The sequence below is a fragment of the Podarcis pityusensis genome (assembly GCF_964106645.2).
Source record: "Podarcis pityusensis genome assembly, chromosome: 2".
NCBI lineage: Eukaryota > Metazoa > Chordata > Lepidosauria > Squamata > Lacertidae > Podarcis > Podarcis pityusensis.
The window spans coordinates 4001414-4022488 of record NC_138029.1 but is presented as its reverse complement, the minus strand read 5'-3'; the positions used below and the strand labels follow the sequence as shown (position 1 = coordinate 4022488).

The following is a 21075-nucleotide window of genomic DNA, read 5'->3' as shown; positions in this document are numbered from 1 at the left end:
CCGATAATAAATGTTGGAAATGTAAAGAACCTGAAGGCACATTTTTTCACCTTTGGTGGACGTGCCCAAGGATTAAGGTTTTCTGGGAGATGATTTATAATGAATTTAAAAAGGTATTTAAATATACCTGCTTGAAGAAACCAGAGGCCTTTCTCCTGGGCATAGTCGACCAATCGGTGTTAAAGAAGGATAGAACTTTCTTTATGTACGCTACAACAGCAGCAAGAATACTTATTGCAAAGTATTGGAAGACACAAGAGCTACCCACACTGGAGGAATGGCAGATGAAAATGATGGACTATATGGAATTGGCGGAAATGACCGGCAGAATCCGTGACCAGGGAGAAGAGTCGGTGGAAGAAGATTGGAAGAAATTTAAAGACTATTTACAGAAATACTGCAAAATCAATGAATGTTAGAGTGATGTTGGATTGAAGTTAAGTGGCTTCTAGCTGAACAGATTTTAAAGTTACAAATGTATTAAGATTAAGGATTAGGACCAAAAAGACTAAGAGAAATGGAAAAATAGGTTCAAATAGGTAAAAATCTAATGGCATAATATATCAAGATTTAGAATTGGAATTAAAAAGGAGGGTAAGAAATTGCTGGGTTTACAAACTGAATTGGAATACAAAAGAGGGAGGTATGAGGAAGTCCGGGAAAGAAGTAAATTTAAAAGAGGTTATGAAAGGACGGAACTATTTTTAACTGTTTTTTCTTTCCCCCCCCTTTTTTCCCCTTTTTTACTTTTTTCTATTCTGTACTTTGTATTTTGTATGGGGTATTTTTTTCTGTTTTTGTTAAAATTTTTGTGTTTATTAATGTGATTTTATTCTTTCTGAAAACTTAATAAATATTAATTAAAAAATAAATAAATAATCCCTTGAGCCCTTGAGGGTACCAACATGTACGCAGGAGCCCTGCCCGGTTGGCATGCCAACCTTGATGGTCCTAGACAGAAGACCATCAAGGACACAAAGAACTTACATATGGGAGTGGATTCAACTCGACTGGAACAAAGGATAATGATCAGCTCTTCCCTCTGGGGCAAGAAACTGCCACCTCCCTTTGTCCCCTGGAAATGACTCATGGGGAGGGGGAAAGGAGGAACCAGCCAGGTGACAAGATACTCAGGTTACCTCCACAAACTGCTCCCGCAACCCCTCCTTTTTGTGATGTATCAGTGATGTAGTTGTGTAGTTTTAGGGGTGTATTTTGGGGGGTTAGCAACTAATAAAAGTTGGGGTCTTCTTTTGTTCAGGGCTTCCATCTTGTTTCACCTGGTGGCAGGTGGGAGTCCTGTCACGACAGTCTTCAATAAAGACCAAGCCTACTGGCTGCTGTTTTGCTCTGGTATTCCTGGCTGGTGTCCTTGTTTTTTGTCCAAGGGAGCCCTCAGATTTCTCCGTTAACAAGCTTCACCTCCATAATTTCTATCCGCTGTCCAGCTTGAAAAAGGCACCAGGAGAAAATAGGGTAGTTCTAATTTTACAATAGGTGTGGTTTGGCAGAAGCAGCAGAGTTAACTGTCTAGCAGGAAGAGGTTTGCTTCCACAGAACAAAACTAGCATGATCTGCAGATCTGCTTTGCAACAGAGCTGCTGTGCTTCTTAAGCGCTCCAGCCACAGGAAGTCTCAGCCCCCAAAGGGAAGCAACGTTCACCGCTTCTCAAGGGGGAAGTGTCAGGAGACAAGCTTGTGTGCAGCTGCCGGCCCCAGTGCGAAAGCAGCAACGCAGGCCCTCTGCAGCTTGTGTTGCTGGGTGTGGCCACTGCATGGCACCCAGATCTCTTGCCCCCCTTTTAAATTTTCCCCTTGAAGAGATCACGGCACTGTATTGCGCCTCTAGTTTTGAGGTCTTGCTTCAAGTGAAGACTGAGAGGGCACTGAGAATTCAACAGGGAGATGTCTCTGCCCTCCGTGTATCAGCACAAGTTTGCGGAGAAGCTGACCATCCTCAATGAGAGGGGCAAGGGGGTCCTTGTTCGCATGTACAACATCAAGAAGGTAGGAGCTGATGTGACCAGCGGCAGGTCTTCGTGTTCTCTGCAGGGAAACGGATCTGTGCCCAACTTTGAGAAGGAAGTCATAGGGTCTAGTGGTTTGGAAAAGGGGTGGTGAGGTCCTCTGCCGTGCTCTGCTCTTGGCTTGGTGCAAGAAGAGAGAATGGCTCTTACAGCCATGGGTGCAGGTAGCTAGAGAGCAGGGCTGCTAGTTACTTTTATTGGGTTGAGGAAGTCCTAGGCTTCATTGACTAGTAGACACAGCTCCTATTTTGATCCCAGTTGTGAAAGCATGATGCTCACCCCCCAACGAATATGAACTGGGAAAGGTCCAAGGAAGAGTTCATGGCTCTTCAGTCAACTGCTGATGCCTTCTTAGAAGCAGCTGGCAGTGGATCTAGTGGGTTAATGGAGGAAACTAGGGATTCTTGCATACTGCTGCTCTGAAAGAAAATACTTTTTTTCTGGATCTGCAATCGGTCCCAATTTTCTCTAGTTCCCAGTCCTACTTCCTTGCTTTCATCAGTGCTAATCAAGCCGTTTCTTCGACTCCCAGCAGAAAGAGTTTTCTTTATTTGTCCAGCCAATTCCTTCCTCTCTTCAAGACTCCTTTTTGACCAGCACAAACCTTTCCTGAGCCACCTTAGTGTTCACATATCTACTGCAACCTTGGGTGCTCCTGACTATCCCATCCCCCCTTGGTCCATCTCCTGTCTGCCCATCTTAGTCTTGTCCATCGAATACATATCACCAGCGGTTGGAGTGGCAACTGCTCCGTATCTGTGATCTTGATCACTGTTGCATTAATGCTGTAGAAAGGTTCAGCAGGCAGAGGAAGATGTGGGAGCGGATATAAATTGCATAGGTCTGCCCTCCTCCCTTCTGTGGAGCTCAGGGAAGCTTACATTTTATCATCACAACCAGAGGTATGTTAGACCTGGGTGTGTGAGAAACTGGCCCAAAGTCATGCAGTGATCTTCATGGGGCTTTGAACCCAGGTGTGCTAATCTAACTTTTTGAACTGAGCCATTTGTTTGGCTCCTCTTTATCTTGTCTCAGTAGAAGACCTGAAAAGACGTAAATAGATCTTCCACTAGCTGAAACCTTGGAGCTATTCTAAGCATTTTAGCAGACAAGGAGATACCACACGCATGTGGTTCCTCTTCCTGTTGCATGTGAGTGTTGGCTGAGAACTTTCTGAAGCTTCCTCTTTCTGTAGGGGCAACAGCAGATCTGATCACAGCTTACAACAGAATTGTCTTGTTGGCGGCACCCCCTTTCCCCTTCCGGTTTTGATCATGATCTCTACTGCAAACTGTCGCAGGTTCCACCACATGTACATCACTTACATTTTACCTTAGGGAGTGATTTGAGCTTGCTATTTGATTACTGTGGATGGATGGGCCTGTGTTTTTTTCTTTAAAGTGCCTCTTGAATTAGAATCTTGGATTTGACAAAACAATGTTATTTTCTTAAATGCAACTCCCATCTCTTGCAGGGGCGCAATTAGTGCCAGCACCGTCCGTTAAGAGTTTGGGTGTAATCTTCGACACCTCCCTTTCCATGGAGGCGCAGATTGCAGCTATAACAAAGGCGGCATTTTTCCATCTCCGCCAAGCTAAGCAGTTGGCTCCTTACCTCTCTCGCCCTGACCTAGCCACTGTGATCCACGCGACGGTCACCTCCAGACTGGATTATTGTAACTCGCTCTACGTGGGGCTGCCCTTGAGACTGACCCAGAAACTCCAGCGGGTGCAGAATGCTGCAGCGAGACTCCTTACGGGGTCTTCGCTGCGAGATCACATTCACCCGGTGCTATACCAGCTGCACTGGCTCCCGGTGGAGTACAGGATCAGGTTTAAGGTGCTGGTTTTAACCTTTAAAGCCCTATACGGCCTAGGACCCTCATACCTACGGGACCGCCTCTCCTGGTATGCCCCACAGAGAAACTTACGGTCTTCAAATAAAAACATCTTGAAGGTCCCAGGCCACAGAGAAGTTAGGCTGGCCTCAACTAGAGCCAGGGCTTTTTCGGCTGTGGCTCCGATCTGGTGGAACACTCTGTCACAAGAGACCAGGGCCCTGCGGGACTTGACATCTTTCCGCAGGGCCTGCAAGACAGAGCTGTTCCACCAGGTCTTTGGCCAGGGCGCAGCCTGACTCCCTCCCTCGGCAATCTTCGCGGAGCTCTGGCCCAATGGTTGCCAGTGGCTTGAATTAATTAATTTTATAATGAATGATTTTAGAATGTTGTTTATGCTGTACTTTTGTACTGTTTTATTGTTGTTAGCCGCCCTGAGCCTGGCTTCGGCTGGGGAGGGCGGGATATAAATAAAATTTATTATTATTATTATTATTATTATTATTATTTATTAAATGGCTGTGAATGGTCCTTTGAATGGGTGGTTCACTGACAAGGTTGGGATGGTATGATCCGAGAGGTGAATGCTTGACCTTGGCAGATTCAGTATGACAGTGACTAGTTAAGCTGCTATTACTATTACTACTACAGAGAGAGTTGAGAGTTGACTGTATGGCTGTATGCTCTGTATGGTTTGTATGGGATTTGGAGTCTCTGTGGGGATCTGATGTGTGGTTCTGATCTGCTGATTTGTAGGAGTGCCTGTTGTTTACCTCCACTTATTAATAAAGTGACTGTTGCTGTTGGTTATGATCTTGCCATATTAAATATCTGGTCTTATTAGAGGAAAGGGAAATGGGTACAGCTTTTAATGCAGCTGCTCATAGGATAATACCGTATTTTTCGGCCCATAGGGCGCACCTATTTTTTGGGGGGGGGGAATAAAGAAAAAAATTATTCCCCCCCCCAGGCATTGGGCTGGGGCGGGGGAAGCCCGAGCTTCCCCCGACCCCAGCCCCCAGAACAGGCAGCTCTCCGCAAGCCGTGGGAGAGCTGCGCGAAGCCCGAAGCCTGGGGCGTGCTGAGCTCAGCGCGCCCCAGGCTTCTGGGTGCAGGCAGCTCTCCGTAAGCCGTGGGAGGGCTGCGCGAAGTCGCGCAGCTCTCCCACGGCTTGTGGATAGCTTCCTGAAGCCTGCATTCGCACCATAGGACGCACACACATTTCCCCTTCATTTTTGGAGGGAAAAAAGTGCGTTCTATAGGGCAAAAAAATACGGTAATCCGTAATTGGAAAAAATGTGTCAAGTGGAGGATTGGACATGAATGCCGAGCCTTCTTACATGTAAAGAGCTAGGAATCCCAAACCAACATCATGAAAGCAATGATCAACCAGTCAGATTGAATCAAATTGAATTCTCTTCCTACAACTATGTTTCCTAAAGTGGTTTAACAATCTCTTCCCAGGGAACATGGGGGATTATAGCTATGTAAGGAGAACAGGGGTCTCCCAACAACTCTAAGCTTCTTAACAAACTGCTTTCCAGGGTTCTTTGCAGGAAGCCATGACTGCTTCATGTGGCATGATGCTGCTTTAATTGTGCTGTGCAGATGAGGCCTTGCTTAAGTTTAGTGAAGTCAGAAATTAGATATTCTGGGAGACTGCAGTGTTCACAGGTGGCGTCCAACTTTTGTAACATCTCCCTTGCTCTGCTGTTATTCTTATAGGCAGGTCCTATTGGCACTAAAAGGCATTCTCTCTGTGTGTGTTGCAACTGCAGTAGGGTAAAGGATTAAACTTTCTTTTCCCTGGATGCTGTGTTCCTGATGAACAGTGCTACCCGCTTCCCCTAGAAGTTAAATAGAGCAGCACAATTGGCACTGCACGTTGCTCATTTCTGAGTGCAGCTTTGTTGACTTTTGCAGACATGTATGGATTCCCGGACCAAGCCAAGCTTCTTCACCGAGAAGACCATGGAATCCTCTATCAAATACATCAACAAGAAGTTTCCCAACTTGGACACACGGAGCGGCACGGTGAGACCCCATGTCAGAGCTGGAGTGCGGAGTTGGAGGGATTGTACTCTCTGGGAACAGAAAGTGGCCATTGCTATTCTCCTGGCTTAAACAAGAGTAACTTCTGCATGAGAAGAACTGCTGCCATCCTGGGTGTATTCTAGGGGTTGAGTCAGGAGGCATTTTCTTGATGGCCCCAAATTCCAATTACATTATATTAACTAGGATAGAGCATAGGTAGAAATATGTTCTATCCCTTGAGTAGTAGGAACTGACTTTTACTGAGCCACACCACCAACCCATTTATTTAGCCTAGTATTGTCCATGCGGACTGGCAGCAGCTGCGCAGGATTTCAGGTAGTGGCTTTTTACAAACCTATCTTGAAATGCAGAGAATTGAAACTGGGACCTTCTGCATACAAAGTATGTGTTTGACCATGGAGCTCCAGCCCTTCATAATCCACATGAAAGTATGAATCTAGTCAAGGGCTGTTTTCCAATTGCTCTCCAAGGAGACCTTTCCTTTTCTAGCCCTGATACCTCCTGAGGTCCTTTCAGCTGGAGCTGGCAAGGGCTGAACATAGGACTTTTCCCTTGTAAACATGTGTGCTATCACTATATCTCCCTGTATATATTGAGGAAGGCCTAGATGATATTAATTGCTCTTCAGGAACGAAAAGTTTGTAAAGCTGGATGAGTTGATCAGTCTCTTTAAAAACATAGATAAATGGTAAGTGTCAAGCAGGGGAGGAAGGACTTGGGCCACTCCTCCCTGTGATGTGGAGATGCCAGGTAGCCATTGTGTATTTGTTCCAGTCTGGAAAGACTTGGCGCTGTTGCCCTGTGCCCTGGAAGCAAGTTGTGATGTAAGGCCTAAAACCATGCAAGCTTATTCTGAATTCATTCTTCCTGTGTTCAGTGGAGCTTATTGCCTAGTAATTGTGCTCAGGATTGTGGTGTCAAACATACAAAAGATAATAATTAGCTGTCACGTGTCACTAAAAAAAATGAACAGAAGGAGTAAGCCTAAATGTAGCCAGAGTGTGACTAAAATGGATCCAATAGTTTTCAGATCAAGTATTTTACCTGAATTGTTGGTGTTTCATTTTTGTTTTGTGGTCAATTGTTTTTGTCACTTGAGTAAACTGTATATCTGGACATGAAGCCTTAATAAAACTCAATAAATATAATTTGTTTTTGTAAAAATCCTGCTGAAATTAAAAGAAATACAAGCTCATTTCTTTAAAATGATGGTAGGGGAAAAAACACTAAGATCAGGGGCCAGATCGATAGCTTTAGGGAGTCCATTCCCTAGCAAGGGAGCCACTACTGAAAAAGCTCTGCTCTGTTTCCCAGAGGAATGAGGTTGTTGGTGATCAGTCATACTTGTCCATGCTTTGTTTGCTTTTCTTTACAGCAACATTTGGGACCAGTATACAAGGAGAAAGCAGATATTTTCCGGGCACTCACTTCCTATTATCAAACCTTTGTGGATGTAATGGAATTCCGGGTGAGTGTTAGTAGGGATTTGAGATGTTGCTTTTGAGGCTTCTATTGATTTGCCCTGGTCTGACTCGAAAAGCCTTCTACCTTTTTGAAAGAGGAGAGCAGTTGTTCTGTAGTTTTTCTTGACCTCTCTGTGTGAATGACAGGGATGACCGCAACTGTTGAGTGCTAAGCCTTTGTGGAGTCTTTACTAGGCCAGAAGTCTTCTCCTTGTATATAATAACTTGGCTGACCAGATGAAAAAGAAGACCAGACTCCTACACCTTTAATAGCTGTGCAAAAGTGGTCATTTCAGCTGATGGGTAAGTTATAATAAAGTGAAATAATAGTCATAATGCCAAAAAGGTCATCAGAGCATTTCCCACTTTGGCATTGCAGAATTTGGGACATGGCTGTTGTCAGAGCAAGTGGTTTCTGCATTATTACATTCTTATTCTTATTATTTATTATCATCATCACATTTGTATCTTACTACATTTATATCTCACCTTTCCTCCAAGGAGATCAAGGTGTGGTACATTGTTCTCCTCCTCCCCATTTTATCCTTACAACCTACCCTGTGGGGTAGGTTAGGCTGAGAGACAGTGGCTGGCGAAGGTTACCCAGTGAGCTTCACAACTGAATCCTGGTCTCATGTCTCAGCCCAGCCCTCTAACTGCTATGCCACACTATCTCTAGGTGGATTTTAACTTGGACACTTTATTTATTTTTATATTAGCAGTCTCATACTTGCTATTGCTTGGGAATTCTAAGAAACCAAAAAACCATGCAGATTTTAAATCAGTGGCTAAAATCAGTGCAGTTTTGAAAGGTTCAGTTGCCATCTTGATTTGAAAGGGCATCCAGTTGCCTCCAAACATAAATGAAAATCTGTTCCTTGATCCCAAGAACCATCGTGCAAAATTTTGTTATGATAACTTAAATGTATGGTGAACAAACAACTTTTCAAAATATATAGTAGATACAGTATTTTATCCAGTTCTCCTTCCAAATACATTTTATTCCCCAGTCCTTCCTCACAATAACCCTGGAATGTGGGCTAGGCATGACGACCCAGTTAGACCAGTCAAGGGGGGGGGGTGGAGGTACAGCAGCACCCCCTGGCAATGTAAAACCTGTTCAGAATAAAACCAGAAAACAGATTCTACTGTACAAAAATAGAATTAAAATGAAAAAGCAGTCACATCTGTGGACAGCGGACATTTGCTAAATAAGCAAAGCTAGCAGCACACATCTGTGCTTAATAAGAAAGCCAGCCTCTCAAGAATGGAAGCAACATTTTTTTAAAAAAGAAAGATGAAGTGCTCATGTCTCTTTTAATGCTACACAGAGTTTACAGTTGAATTCATAATCAGGTAGATCTTTAATGTCCAAGGACAGAAACACAAACATCTGTCAGTGTCATCAGCAGCAGTCTCGAGCAAAGTCTGAGATGATTCATACAGCTTTGCGGGGGCATGGAGTGGGGAAAGGTAATTGGTTTCATGCTGGGTTGATCTTTGCAACCAGACTGTTTTAAATTGGTGTGGGTGACTGTTGTATAAAATTGGAGGTTGGCTTTTGCTGCCCAACTCCCCAAAGGACTCTGAGTCCCCTATATCAGTTAGAGAAGAATGGATGGAAACAGGATCCAGTGAAAGCAAGGCAGATCTTTATTTTTCTGTTGCAACAGAGTCCCACCCCCCTCCTTCCAAGGAGGTGAGAGAACCCAAGAACAAAGTGTGCAGGAACCTTTAAAGACTTCAGACATTTCCCAACCCCTTAGCCAAAGAAGACCCTAAAAGCACCATACATACCTCACAGAAATTTGAGAGTATGGGTTCTCCTGTCTGCCAAGATACCTGATAAGGTTTTACTGATTGTATTACCTGGGCAGTCTGGCCTTTTTACCTTAGTTCTCGAATTCTGGTCATAAGCCCACCCTCTCCATACATCAAATATGCCCTTAAGACAGGATTTGTAAGTGAAAGAACTACTGGGAAAGGTCTCACCAAGTTATTTCCTTCTGTAGAGGAAATTATTTATAGTCATTAGGAGAACCAAGATGGCCTTTTTGATTGTTCTGTGTGCTAAAATAATGTGTACTTTTCTCAGGGAATATTTCCTACATTTTGAAGGCTAAAGATTGGCTTTATGTGAAGTGTGTGTGTCTGCTATGTGTGTGTCCCCTAAAATTTTATAATGGCGACCTTGGGCCAGTCAGTCTCTCCCTCTCTCTCCTCCCACCCTCTCTCTCTCTCTGAGTTTTAATTCACCTCACTGAGTTGCTGTATTAATGTGGGGAGGGGAAGAACCAAGTACAGGCCCTTGCAGGAAAGGTGGGCTATAAATGCAATAATAAAAATGAATGATATGCAGCAATGGAGTGTGTGGAGTCCAGTTCTCTACCCCAATAGCTTCATTAATGCTAATATTTCTTCTTTAGGACCATGTCTATGAGCTGCTGAACACTATGGACGCCACCCTGTGCCACTTTGACATTGTGAGTATCTTTTGAATAAAGTATGGATGTGTTGGCTTCTGAGAATTAAAGGCAGATGGGCATTACTTTTAGTTTAATGCTGAGAGGGTATGCAACTGTGGACATTATGCCTTATATTTTTATCTTGATGCTGGGCCATTGGCAGCTTAGAAAGTCAGTTGGGGCTTCCGGTTCCTGTCTGCCTTAATGGAGTTACCTCCCATGACAACGGGAGATCGTTGGCAAAGGTTAATCAAGGATGATTGAGGATAATTATCCCTGGAAATTCCCCCCAGGGATGGTGGGAACGGGCTACATTCGCAGATCATCTCGGTGCCTGGCTCCTGCTCTGGCATAGAATGCGGGAGGCAGGGAGGCACTGAGTGCAAAAGCACTATGCCTCTTGGTAACCCTCCAATGACGCCATTAAGAGCAGAGGTTCTTCTGTTCGTTAAAGATTATTTGGGATTAATGTACAGACGCGTGCTGGAAATGATGGGACAAGATCAAAAACTGCTGAATTGAAACAGCTACAAGGTTGTAAAGATATGAATCGGAAAGAAGACTTCATTCAATTTAAAAAACAGTATGTGGAGTGGGGGCGGGGAGCCAACGGCTTCATTATAAATCCTTTGTTACAAAAATGACTTGGCAAACCCCCTGAGAATGCAATAAATAAATAAATTCATATAGCAGGTGAAGATGAAGGGAGACAGGAGTATAGATATGGATTACAATAACAAACTGAACTGTGTGAGGAAAACATAATAGTATGGAATAATTTTTAAAAGACTTGGAATCTCTATGAAGTTAATCCCCCCCCCCCCCGTCTGAGGGGAGGACGGATTGGACTTTGAGGACTTGCCAGGGATTTGGCAGGGTGCCAGGCGACTCCCCTCCTGGGACTGGAAGTAATGGCAATGGAATTTTGCAGCTGCAATCAGAGGGGCTGGAGAACAAAAGAGGAGAGATCTATCTAGCGTGACACCAAGTCAGCAGCGCCACAAGGCACGACAGAGATCGGGAATAACCAAGATGGACATAATATTTGACAAAGACGTAAAGGAACAATGGATTAAGATTAATACCTCACACAGGAAGAAGAAAGGAGAACTTGACTAGCGAACTTATAAATTACTAAATGTGTTAATATGAATTGAAGTTAAAACATTGTAGCTGTGGTATAAGGGATTTTATCAGGACTGGATTGTAATTGGATTGAGCAATAGTGTGTAAGCAGAATTAAAGATGAATTTTAACAGGGAGAAATGTAAAATATTGCACTTGGGCAAAAAAAATGAGAGGCACAAATACAAGATGGGTGACACCTGGCTTGAGAGCAGTACATGTGAAAAGGATCTAGGAGTCTTGGTTGACCACAAACTTGACATGAGCCAACAGTGTGACGCGGCAGCTAAAAAAGCCAATGCAATTCTGGGCCTCATCAATAGGAGTATAGCATCTAGATCAAGGGAAGTAATAGTGCCACTGTATTCTGCTCTGGTCAGACCTCACCTGGAGTACTGTGTCTAGTTCTGGGCACCACAGTTCAAGAAGGACACTGACAAACTGGAACGTGTCCAGAGGAGGGCAACCAAAATGGTCAAAGGCCTGGAAACGATGCCTTATGAGGAACAGCTAAGGGAGCTGGGCATGTTTAGCCTGGAGAAGAGGAGGTTAAGGGGTGATATGATAGCCATGTTCAAATATATAAAAGGATGTCACATAGAGGAGGGAGAAAGGTTGTTTTCTGCTGCTCCAGAGAAGCGGACACGGAGCAATGGATCCAAACTACAAGAAAGAAGATTCCACCTAAACATTAGGAAGAACTTCCTGACAGTAAGAGCTGTTTGACAGTGGAATTTGCTGCCAAGGAGTGTGGTGGAGTCTCCTTCTTTGGAGGTCTTTAAGCAGAGGCTTGACAACTATATGTCAGGAGTGCTCTGATGGTGTTTCCTGCTTGGCAGGGGGTTGGACTCGATGGCCCTTGTGGTCTCTTCCAACTCTATGATTCTGTGAAAGGGAACTAGTAGACCTTGAAGTCCAGCATGCGGGGAGCCACCTAAATTTTATAATTGGCCATGTGATGGATTTGTATTTGAATTGTAATTGTATTTTGGTATTGATATTATAAAGCTTATATTGGATTTTTGTAATTCAAAATTAATAAAAATTATTTTAAAAAAGAAAAAGTAAGTCAGTTGGGTGGGAATAAGGAGGCAGCAAGGCAGTAAGGAGTTGAGCAGATAGGAACCAGCTATAGCAGAAATCGTCACTGCTCCTGCTACCCAAGCAAAACTCAAGCCTGACCTGAAAGCTTTGATAGATCCCTATCAGGTGAGGATAAATCAGTGGGCTGCCTGGCTGGGCAAAGTCTTACCAGAGCCTAGAAGGAAGTTAGAGCCCTTTTCCTGAGTGACTTACCACAAGGGGCAGCCAAGCATGGATCCTTAAATTCCCAGCTCTAGCTCTGGACAGGAAGTGAATGTCCTCAGTATGTGGAGAGGAAAATGGAAGCTTTCTTCCCATTCCTTTTCCTGATGAAAACACCACTTCCTGAAAGCTGCTGTTGGACTTCATAGGGAAGCTGTTATAGGTGCAAATGGACCACAATTCAAACTTTTTGGCTATTGACAGTTTGCTAACTGAACTGTCAGTATGATTCATCCAACACATGAATGCTTGAGGAACTGTGTCTTTTTTCCATGAATCATAGGTTTGGAAGGGCTGGGCAAGGAGATGAATAAATGTTCTCTAGTACATTTTTTTAAAATGTCCAAGTAAGGAGATTTTCATTTCGTTACCTCTCAAGTCTGTTGCTGAACTGATCTTGCAGCATAGAAGTTAGACTTAGCAGAGCTCCACCTTCCCCTTTCAGCTTGTCTTGCACTCATTGGGAGGGATTGATCTCCTCTTCCTTCTGCCATTAAAAGAAAAGTATTTTGAATTTTGAAGTGCCTGTTCTTCACAACTAACTAACTTTTGTAGCCCTCAAAGTAGCACTTAATTCATCAGCCGGAAGCAAGACTCCACCTAGTGTCTGTTTAGTGCTAACCATAGTTTGCCCCAATGTCTGAACTGGCAAATTATGGCTTAGTGTTTTTCCTCCGGAAAGAATTGGAAACTAGAATTTAAATGCATTTTTTATTCTGGCAGTGGAAGGAAAATACTAATTGTGGTTGACACTTGGTACATTGTGGCAAACTATGGCTACTGCTAAAACAGGAAAGTAAGAGAGAAGCTGCGTGTCAGAGAGGAGGGAGGTTCATGCAGCCTTTAGGCTCATTCACAATCCTCCAACATGGCTTGGAGACTCACACAAAGTGAGCCATTGTCTAAGACAGGGAATGAGGAATGCCTTACAATCCCATCACAATCTGCTTAGATAAGGGATGTGGAACCTGTGAACTTCCAGGTGTTGTTGAGACTATAACTCCATATTGCCAGTAGCTGGGAATGATGGGAATTATAGTCCCAATGAAGGGACGCGGGTGGCGCTGTGGGTAAAAGCCTCAGCGCCTAGGGCTTGCCGATCGAAAGGTCGGCGGTTCGAATCCCCGCGGCGGGGTGCGCTCCCGCTGCTCGGTCCCAGCGCCTGCCAACCTAGCAGTTCGAAAGCACCCCCGGGTGCAAGTAGATAAATAGGGACCGCTTACCAGCGGGAAGGTAAACGGCGTTCTGTGTGCTGTGCTGCCTCGCCAGAGCAGCTTCGTCACGCTGGCCACGTGACCCGGAAGTGTCTCCGGACAGCGCTGGCTCCCGGCCTATAGAGTGAGATGAGCGCACAATCCTAGAGTCTGTCAAGACTGGCCCGTACGGGCAGGGGTACCTTTACCTTTACCTTATAGTCCCAATAACATCTTGAGAGCCACAGGTCCACCATTCCTTATCTGAGCAGATTGTGCTGAGATTCTAAGAAAAGTGCTGCTGCCAGGAGTCTGCCCAGAGTTGACGAAGATGTCAATACATTTCCCTTTTTATCAGATAAATAAAACTGACTTTTTTTCTTTCCTTCGGCAGCATCTAAACTATGACTTCACCAAGAATTACCTTGACCTGATTGTCACCTACGCATCTGCCATCTTACTCCTTTCTCGTATTGATGACCGCAAAGCCCTGATTGGCCTGTACCAGTGTACCCATGAGATGATCCATGGATCAGGGTCAGTGTCCATATATTCCACTCCCTTGGCCCAATAGTGCATTCCTAATGCCTATAGCAATCCCTAACAGGTGGATGTCTGGCCTTCTCTTGACAAGTATTGAGGAGGAGGTAACACTTCCCCACCCCAACAGCTATTTTGCTATTGTATGCTATTATAGTTAAAAGACCATTCCTAACTTTTAACCTAAATATGCCATCTGTAGCTGAAACCTACCATTTTCTCAAAGATATGGGCCTTTCCAGATGTTCTGTTGTTGTTTGGCTTTTGTGGGAGATTCAAATGCAAATTATTTCTTTTATTCTGTATTAGTATTGTTTTTGCTTTGTAAAGTGTTATGGGAGCTTTGGTTGAAGAGCCGCTAATAAGGAATGTAAATAAACAAATTACTCCCCCCCCCACTCCTATGCCCCCCAAGCTAGCCCATCTGTTGAAAGGTAATTGCATTAAACACTAGTATTTTGATATGGAAAACACAGTTCCTCCCTCTGCTTTCCTCCTTAGCAAAAGGATTGCATGGAATGTCCTTGTGCAAATGTCATAGATACCTGTGACACTGTTGGTGGTGGTGACCCACACATTTCATTCTGCCATGCCTTCACCCTTTTGAGAAATTTACAAAACAATGCTTTTGATTTGTTTCTGCAAATTTTCTAGAAACAGGGCACTCCATGATGCCCCTTTCCACCAGCAGCACTCAAGTCGTCTCTTATCCTGGAGGAGAAACACCAGCCAGGCTTCCACCTCCTCCTCAGCAATCCCCTTGCTTTTCTTTATTCCCCTCACCCCACCACCAGTATGGGAGCACACATCTTCAAGAAGGAAAGAAAGAACAAAGCAGTCAAATAGGCCAATCCCACCCCATAATCCTGTCATCACCACAGCATGAGAATCCCTTCTCCTGCAAGGCCACCCTCCCACACTTTTGGAGACCAGGTGTTGCATTCTCCTGTGTTTTGTGTTGTTGCCTGGATTGTCCCAATAAGGTTCTCTGGAGGCCAGGGCTTCTGTCATTGGAGCACTTGTCATGCTCTTGCAGTGAAATGGGTGGGCACTGTCAGTGATGGAGGAGGGTTTCTGTTGCTGGCAAACACCTCTGACTCATTCCTTATTTGGCTATAGTGATGCCAGTTTCCCTCGGTTGGGTCAGATGATACTGGAGTATGAGAATCCCTTGCGCAAGCTGATGGAAGAGTTTGGGCCCCATACCAAGGTGAGATTAAAATAAAGAATGAAGTGGGAGGCTTGGGAGGCACCAAAAGAAAGTGTATGAGGACAGTGTGGTGCCCACAGGCCTGGTGTTGGGGTCTCAGCATTAGACTCTATCTCCATTAACTTCTTAGCACATCTAGATTCACGTTATGATTTTGTAACACGCATTCTTCCTGCATGTGTTGCTGTGTTCTCAAGAATGAGAGTGTTGGTTTTTGTGCAGTATCATTAAGCTTTGTCCTGAATCAGACCAGTGGCTCATCTAGTCTTGTCAAATTGTAGAGTCTGACTGGCAGTGGCTCTCCAACATCTTTCCCAGTGCTTGGTCCTGTGAGATCCCTTTTGTTAGAGATGTGAGGAATTGAACATACAAGGTGTGACTGGAAAGTTCGGTGAGTGGTCACAGAAATTGGACAGCAAGAAATATTCGAACATACAGTCAGCATCAGCAATGGATCCAAACTGCAAGAAAGAAGATTCCACCTAAACATTAGGAAGAACTTCCTGACAGTAAGAGCTGTTCGACAGTGGAATTTGCTGCCAAGGAGTGTGGTGGAGTCTCCTTCTTTGGAGGTCTTTAAGCAGAGGCTTGACAACCATATGTCAGGAGTGCTCTGATGGTGTTTCCTGCTTGGCAGGGGGTTGGACTCGATGGCCCTTGGGGTCTCTTCCCACTCTATGATTCTATGATTCTATGATTCTATGATCAGAAACCCACGAAATGCTCACAATTGTGTACGGAGATGAAGCTGTAACTCAAAAGCCAGTGTGTGAGTGGTTTAAGCGTTTCCATGAAGGGAGGCAACCATTGAAGATGACCCTCGGTCTGGCAGACGGTTGATGAGCAGAACGACGGCAAATGTCGACAGAGTTCATGAGTTATTGAAGTGGGATCAGCGTTTGTCCATCCGAATGATGATGGAAGAATTGCAAATTCCGTGTGAAATGGTTACTGAGTTGTCCCACCCTCCATATTCTCCCCATCTGGCCCTATCAGATTTCTTTCTTTTTCCAAAGATGAAATCTGCTATGAAAGGGCACAGATTTTCCAACATTTCACATGTCCAAGCTGCTGTGACCAGGGAACTGAAAGCAGTACGAAAAGAGGACTTTTCCAGAAGTTTCTAACAGTTCTACGAATGTTGTCAATGGTGCATTGTATCAGAAGGGGCCTACTTTGAAGGCCTGTAACGTATGTTCAAATATTTCTCACTGTCCGATTTCTGTTACCATTCACCAAACTTTCCGGTCACACCTTGTAGAATCATAGAATGGTAGAGTTGGAAGGGATCTATTCCAAACCCCTGCAATGCAGGATCTCAACTAAAGCACCCATGACAAATGACCATCCAACCTCTGCTTAAAAATCCCCAAGGAAGGAGAGCCCACCACCTCAGAACCTGGGAACTGATGTGTGCAAAGCATGTGGTGTACCTCTGAATTGTGGTTCCATGGAGGTGAATGTGGTTCTGTAGTTGGTTGGAGAGAATGAACATTCTTTGCTCCAATTTCTCATGGTGTTGGCTGAAGGTAGCCCAATTACAGTTCTTACTGTGAGCTTCTTCCCTTTTCTTTTGCTGCTTCACAAGTGTATACAAATAACATTTTGAGAAATGTGTGGGGAGTTTTGGTGGCAGCCGTGACTGGAACAGGAAGTAAAAAAGAGGGAAGTAGGTAAACTGCAAAACCAGAAAAGCTAATAATTAAGTCATCCACATGCTGGAGGGGGGCGGGGCAGGGTAGAGAAGGGATAGGGGAGGAAGGAGGACAAATTTATTCAGCTTTTGAGCAAACACTGGATGATCCCAAATCAAGCAGGAGTTAGGTGAATGTGTCTGTGTTGCAGAATTGGTCAATCCAGTTAAAAATTTCGGTTAATATTTGGATGATATTTTGCCATCTGTGGGTAGAGTACAAGTTGAGGAAAACACATAAGTGTGGGGCACTTGTAGGGGAGAAGTAGTGGGTGACCAGTGGATACTTAACTTTCCCTTGTAAATACCTGTAAATCTGGCTGAAGCTGAGCTGTGGGGGAAATTCCTCCAGGGGAGCATTTGCAAGAGAGAAAAAGCAAGTATGGGAAGATTTAAGTGTTCCTCCCACCTGCTTGATGCTTCTTCATGTCATGTGTGCCAAGGGTAACATGTAGTTCTGCTTTCTTCTCTCTCTCTCTCTGTCTCTCTGCGTTTTGTCATTTCCTGCTGCTAACAGAGTTCTCTTTCCAGGCTGTGAGCAATGCACTTCTTTCGCTGCACTTCCTCTTCGCCCGTAGAAACCACTCAGCTGATCAGTGGCGAAGTGACCAACTCTTCAGTCTGATCAGCAACCCCGCGAACATGCTAGCTCCTGCCAGTTCAGACACGGTGAGCGTGTCCATGTATAGAGACAGTGACACTTTTGCTACCTCTCCAGCACAGCCCAAACTCTGGCTTTCTGGACCATCTTAAAATCAGAGGCCTGCATTTTGGATCAGCAGTGCTGCCTTTTACAGAGCTCATATATGCAGGCTCTGCCCTCTTGTAGATGTTTCTTGAGTTTCAACGGACTTCAGTGAGATAAGTCACTGTTTCCCAGCATGCAGTGCAAGCTGATTGTGATGTCACTGAGGCTATAATGCTGACAAGTTCTGTTACTATTGGCAGTTGAGCTAGAGCAGGGATGCGGAACCAGTTTGATGGCAGTGCTTTGTGGGCAGCCCGCAGGGTGCGGGTGAGCACATGCCACCCCGGCGCACCAAGTGATTTTCAATGAAGGGGCTGGGCCCCTCAAAGTTCTGCAGCAGCCGTGCACACAACTGTGGGGTGTGCTCATGTCCCCCATGACACATCATCACTTGTGCAGGCTGCAGGAGGGCACTGGCGTCATGTGTGCATGTTGTAGGGTGCGCCGATGTAGCATGGCCCTGGCCCTCTCAATCACGGCCCCGGCCCCCTCAATCATGATGCCACAAGAGGGTGAGGCCACAGAGACAGAAAAGAGAGCAGGGTAATGGATGTGAATCTTCAGTTTGTACAGTGGGCTACTTTCCACCTACAGACAAGTTAAGGTTCTATGTGGGCAAGCAAGAGGTATTACCATGGTTCCGGGCACTTGAAAAAGGCCCCAAGCAGGGTCAGTGAAGGGGGTGACCTAGAGAGAAGGGGTTTGGCCTTGGGAAGAGATATGGCTTGGGGAGAGTCCCAGAGGCTGCAAAAAGGGAGTCTGGAGTGCTGCAGGCCTGAGTTCCCCCCACCTCTAAGCAAGAGAGTGAACTGCTGCGGCAGACTGTAATGCTGGCTGTTCTACCAAATGGTTCCCATGTGCACCCAATGAGGCCTTGCTACTCCAGACCTCGTAGAAAATTATGCTGCACACATTAAAAAACCTTAGTAGAGGCACTGAGTATTTAGGAAGGAAGATGATGATACCAGATTTCTGTAGGCAGAAAACTCATATTTCTTTCCTGTTCCCAGATGGCCTGTGAATACCTTTCTCTGGAGGTTCTTGAGCGATGGATTGTGAGTAAGTCGACACATTGTTCTTTGCTGATCTGGTAGGCTGGGGAGGATCCAGGCTGGATGGTCAACCTGGAACCTTGACTCAGTATAGCAAGAAATCTTATCCAGAACTGGATAATCATAGCCAAAAGGTGCAGAAATTGTCCAAGATCATCTCCATTGGCCGCAGTGGGCATAGGCAGACATATGCTTGCGTTCTGGGTTCCCCACCCCCTGCCTCACAAACTTAGCACCCAGGTAAATTCTAGGGCAAGAAACGCTATGGTTTGTAATGCATTTGCTTGATTTGCACAATTCATTTTGCTCCTGGAAGTGGGTGGCAGGGAGGGGCTAGCTGCTGTACGGAGCAGGGAGGGTCGGTGTCCATTGCTTCCTTATCCTTGCCTTTGACCATCTTCTACCCCTGCAGTTGGGTTCTTGCTGTGCCACAGCTGCCTGGGCTCTACCCAAAGCTGTCTGGATCTGTGGCGGGCAGCTCTCCGTGGCTCTCTCTACATTGCTCTAGTACGGGATGAAGTGCTTTCTATTCACAAAGTGGCGGAGGAGGCCTTCAGCAGCATCAAAGGGTAAGAGACCTGTGGAGGTGAGATAGACCAACAGGCAAATTTTGGCAGGTTTGAATCCCCTCTTTTACACTAATGTTAGTAGCACAGGAGTGGTACAGTTGTGAAGACTATGACTGGGAAGACCTGGATCCAGATTCCCACTTGACTATGAAGCTCACTTGGGTGAGGCTTGGGTAAATTGCCAACTCTTAGACTAACCTACCTCACAGGGTTGTTGTGAGGATAAAATGGGGGTGAGGGTTGATGAAGGGCTGTGCATACCACCTTGAGCTCCTTGGAGGAAAGGCAAGTTATAAATGTGCTTATGAGTGGGAGCATCCTCCTGTTTTGTATTTGTTCACCCTCTGTATACATGAAACTGCCATCCACTGAGTCACACCTTCTGTCCTTCACGGCCAGTACTGCTGATTGTGACTGGCAGTTGCTGTCCAGAGAGTCAAATGCAGGCCTTTCCCATACTTTCTTCCTGACATCTTTATCTGCAAATGCCCTGGATTGAACTTTTGACCTTCTGCATGTACAGTATGTTCTCTGCTCCTGAGCTGTAGCTTGTCCTGGAAAACATCACAAGAGACAAGAAAGCCTTGGTGTAGCCATTTTAAAGTGAAGGGTTTGCCAGTGTGCCACTGGATTTTAAAAATCATTCAATTTTTTAGAAAACTTGTCCTTGCACAAAGTTGGCTCTGCTTGGATGGACGAAGCAACAGAACACAACATAATGTTTTGGAGGGGGTTGGCTGTGATCTCAGTGTCTCTCTCTCTCTCTGCACAGTTATGGAAAACGCATAGCTGATATCAAAGAATGCAAAGAACACGCTGTAGCAAACAGGTAGGAACGACCCTTTTTCATTCTTGCTCATTGCTTTGTCTGCCGTGCTACTGCCTAAGTCTGCACTTTGTCTGCTCCAGGGTTTTCCTAGTAGATAACCAGATCTCTTCTGCTTAATACTTTGCCTCACTAGTTTTACCTTTCCCCTCATGTCTGAAATTTGCTTCTCAGCCCCATTTGACTGATGTCCCCATCATCCCTATTTCTTCATTGTATTCCACCAGCTGCCCTTTGTTACTGAAGTTGCCACCATTTGCCTTATAAACTAGTCTGTGGTCCTGTACATCAGGGGTTACTAACCCTTTTTGGCATCTCGCTGCTTTCAGCCATGGCCAACCTTCTGGGTGGGGGAGCAGGCCAGGGACAGGGGTGGCTAAAACTGGGTGTATCCATCCCACACGCTCAGGCACACACAGACACTTGACCTCATTAGCTATCTGTGCAAAGAAGCTGTTAAGACACAAGCTCCCTGTCTGCTCACCTCATCCAGTGATGGGTCTAGTGGCCAGGAAGGGGACACTTTGACTCCCCATTGGAAAAACTGAACTCTGCCCACCCTCTAGCTGTGTCTGCTTTGTTATATATGTTTCTGCCACCACTACCAAAATCAGTCGGTTCTTGGAGGGCTTGTAAAATCTGCTTAGAGGACTGGATCAGACTTCCAAAACAGGGGTTAGCCATCACTGTCGTATGCACTTGCTCCCACTTTGAAGCCCCACTGAAGTTAGTGGGACTAATTCCTGAATAGACATGTAAAGGATTGCACCATAAATCTCCTTTGGAGAAGGGGGAAAGGTAGCCCCACTTTTCTGCAGCTCCTCCTGCATGTTCCCTCTGAGGTCCTGCCATCCACCTGCTCCCTCATCTATTGCACAGCACATCTAGGAGTCTGCCCAGCCTGAGCATTTGGTGGACAATTCTAGGCCTCATGCGAGGGCATCCAATTGTTTGTCATTTAATAGAT

General features: G+C 45.2%; 2 protein-coding genes across 8 annotated transcripts in view; one reads left to right on the top strand and one right to left on the bottom strand.

Moving 5' to 3' along the window:
- Positions 1-17463, bottom strand: part of LOC308468433 (gametocyte-specific factor 1-like) — a 34283-nt gene extending 16820 nt beyond the window's left edge. For 2 of the 4 annotated variants that reach the window (XM_080990630.1, XM_080990633.1), the window contains exons 1-2: positions 17222-17449; positions 12649-12764 (exon numbers count right to left, since the gene is read on the bottom strand). In XM_080990630.1, coding sequence (XP_080846756.1) covers positions 12649-12683 — 35 coding nt within the window. In that variant the 5' untranslated portion in view covers positions 12684-12764; positions 17222-17449. Of the gene's footprint in view, positions 1-12268; positions 12304-12648; positions 12765-17221 lie in introns of those variants that run through there. The other 2 variants (XM_080990631.1, XM_080990632.1) reach the window with 2 other exon arrangements.
- The window catches only part of NCKAP1L (NCK associated protein 1 like), a 77234-nt gene that overhangs the window by 2931 nt on the left and 53228 nt on the right, over positions 1-21075 (top strand). For 3 of the 4 annotated variants that reach the window (XM_080989713.1, XM_080989715.1, XM_080989714.1), the window contains exons 2-10: positions 5788-5898; positions 7295-7387; positions 9809-9865; positions 13865-14007; positions 15130-15220; positions 17445-17582; positions 18672-18720; positions 19126-19282; positions 20055-20111. In XM_080989713.1, the coding sequence (XP_080845839.1) occupies positions 5794-5898; positions 7295-7387; positions 9809-9865; positions 13865-14007; positions 15130-15220; positions 17445-17582; positions 18672-18720; positions 19126-19282; positions 20055-20111 (890 nt within the window). In that variant the 5' untranslated portion in view covers positions 5788-5793. Of the gene's footprint in view, positions 1-1687; positions 2008-5787; positions 5899-7294; positions 7388-9808; positions 9866-13864; positions 14008-15129; positions 15221-17444; positions 17583-18671; positions 18721-19125; positions 19283-20054; positions 20112-21075 lie in introns of those variants that run through there. The other variant, XM_080989712.1, reaches the window with a different exon arrangement.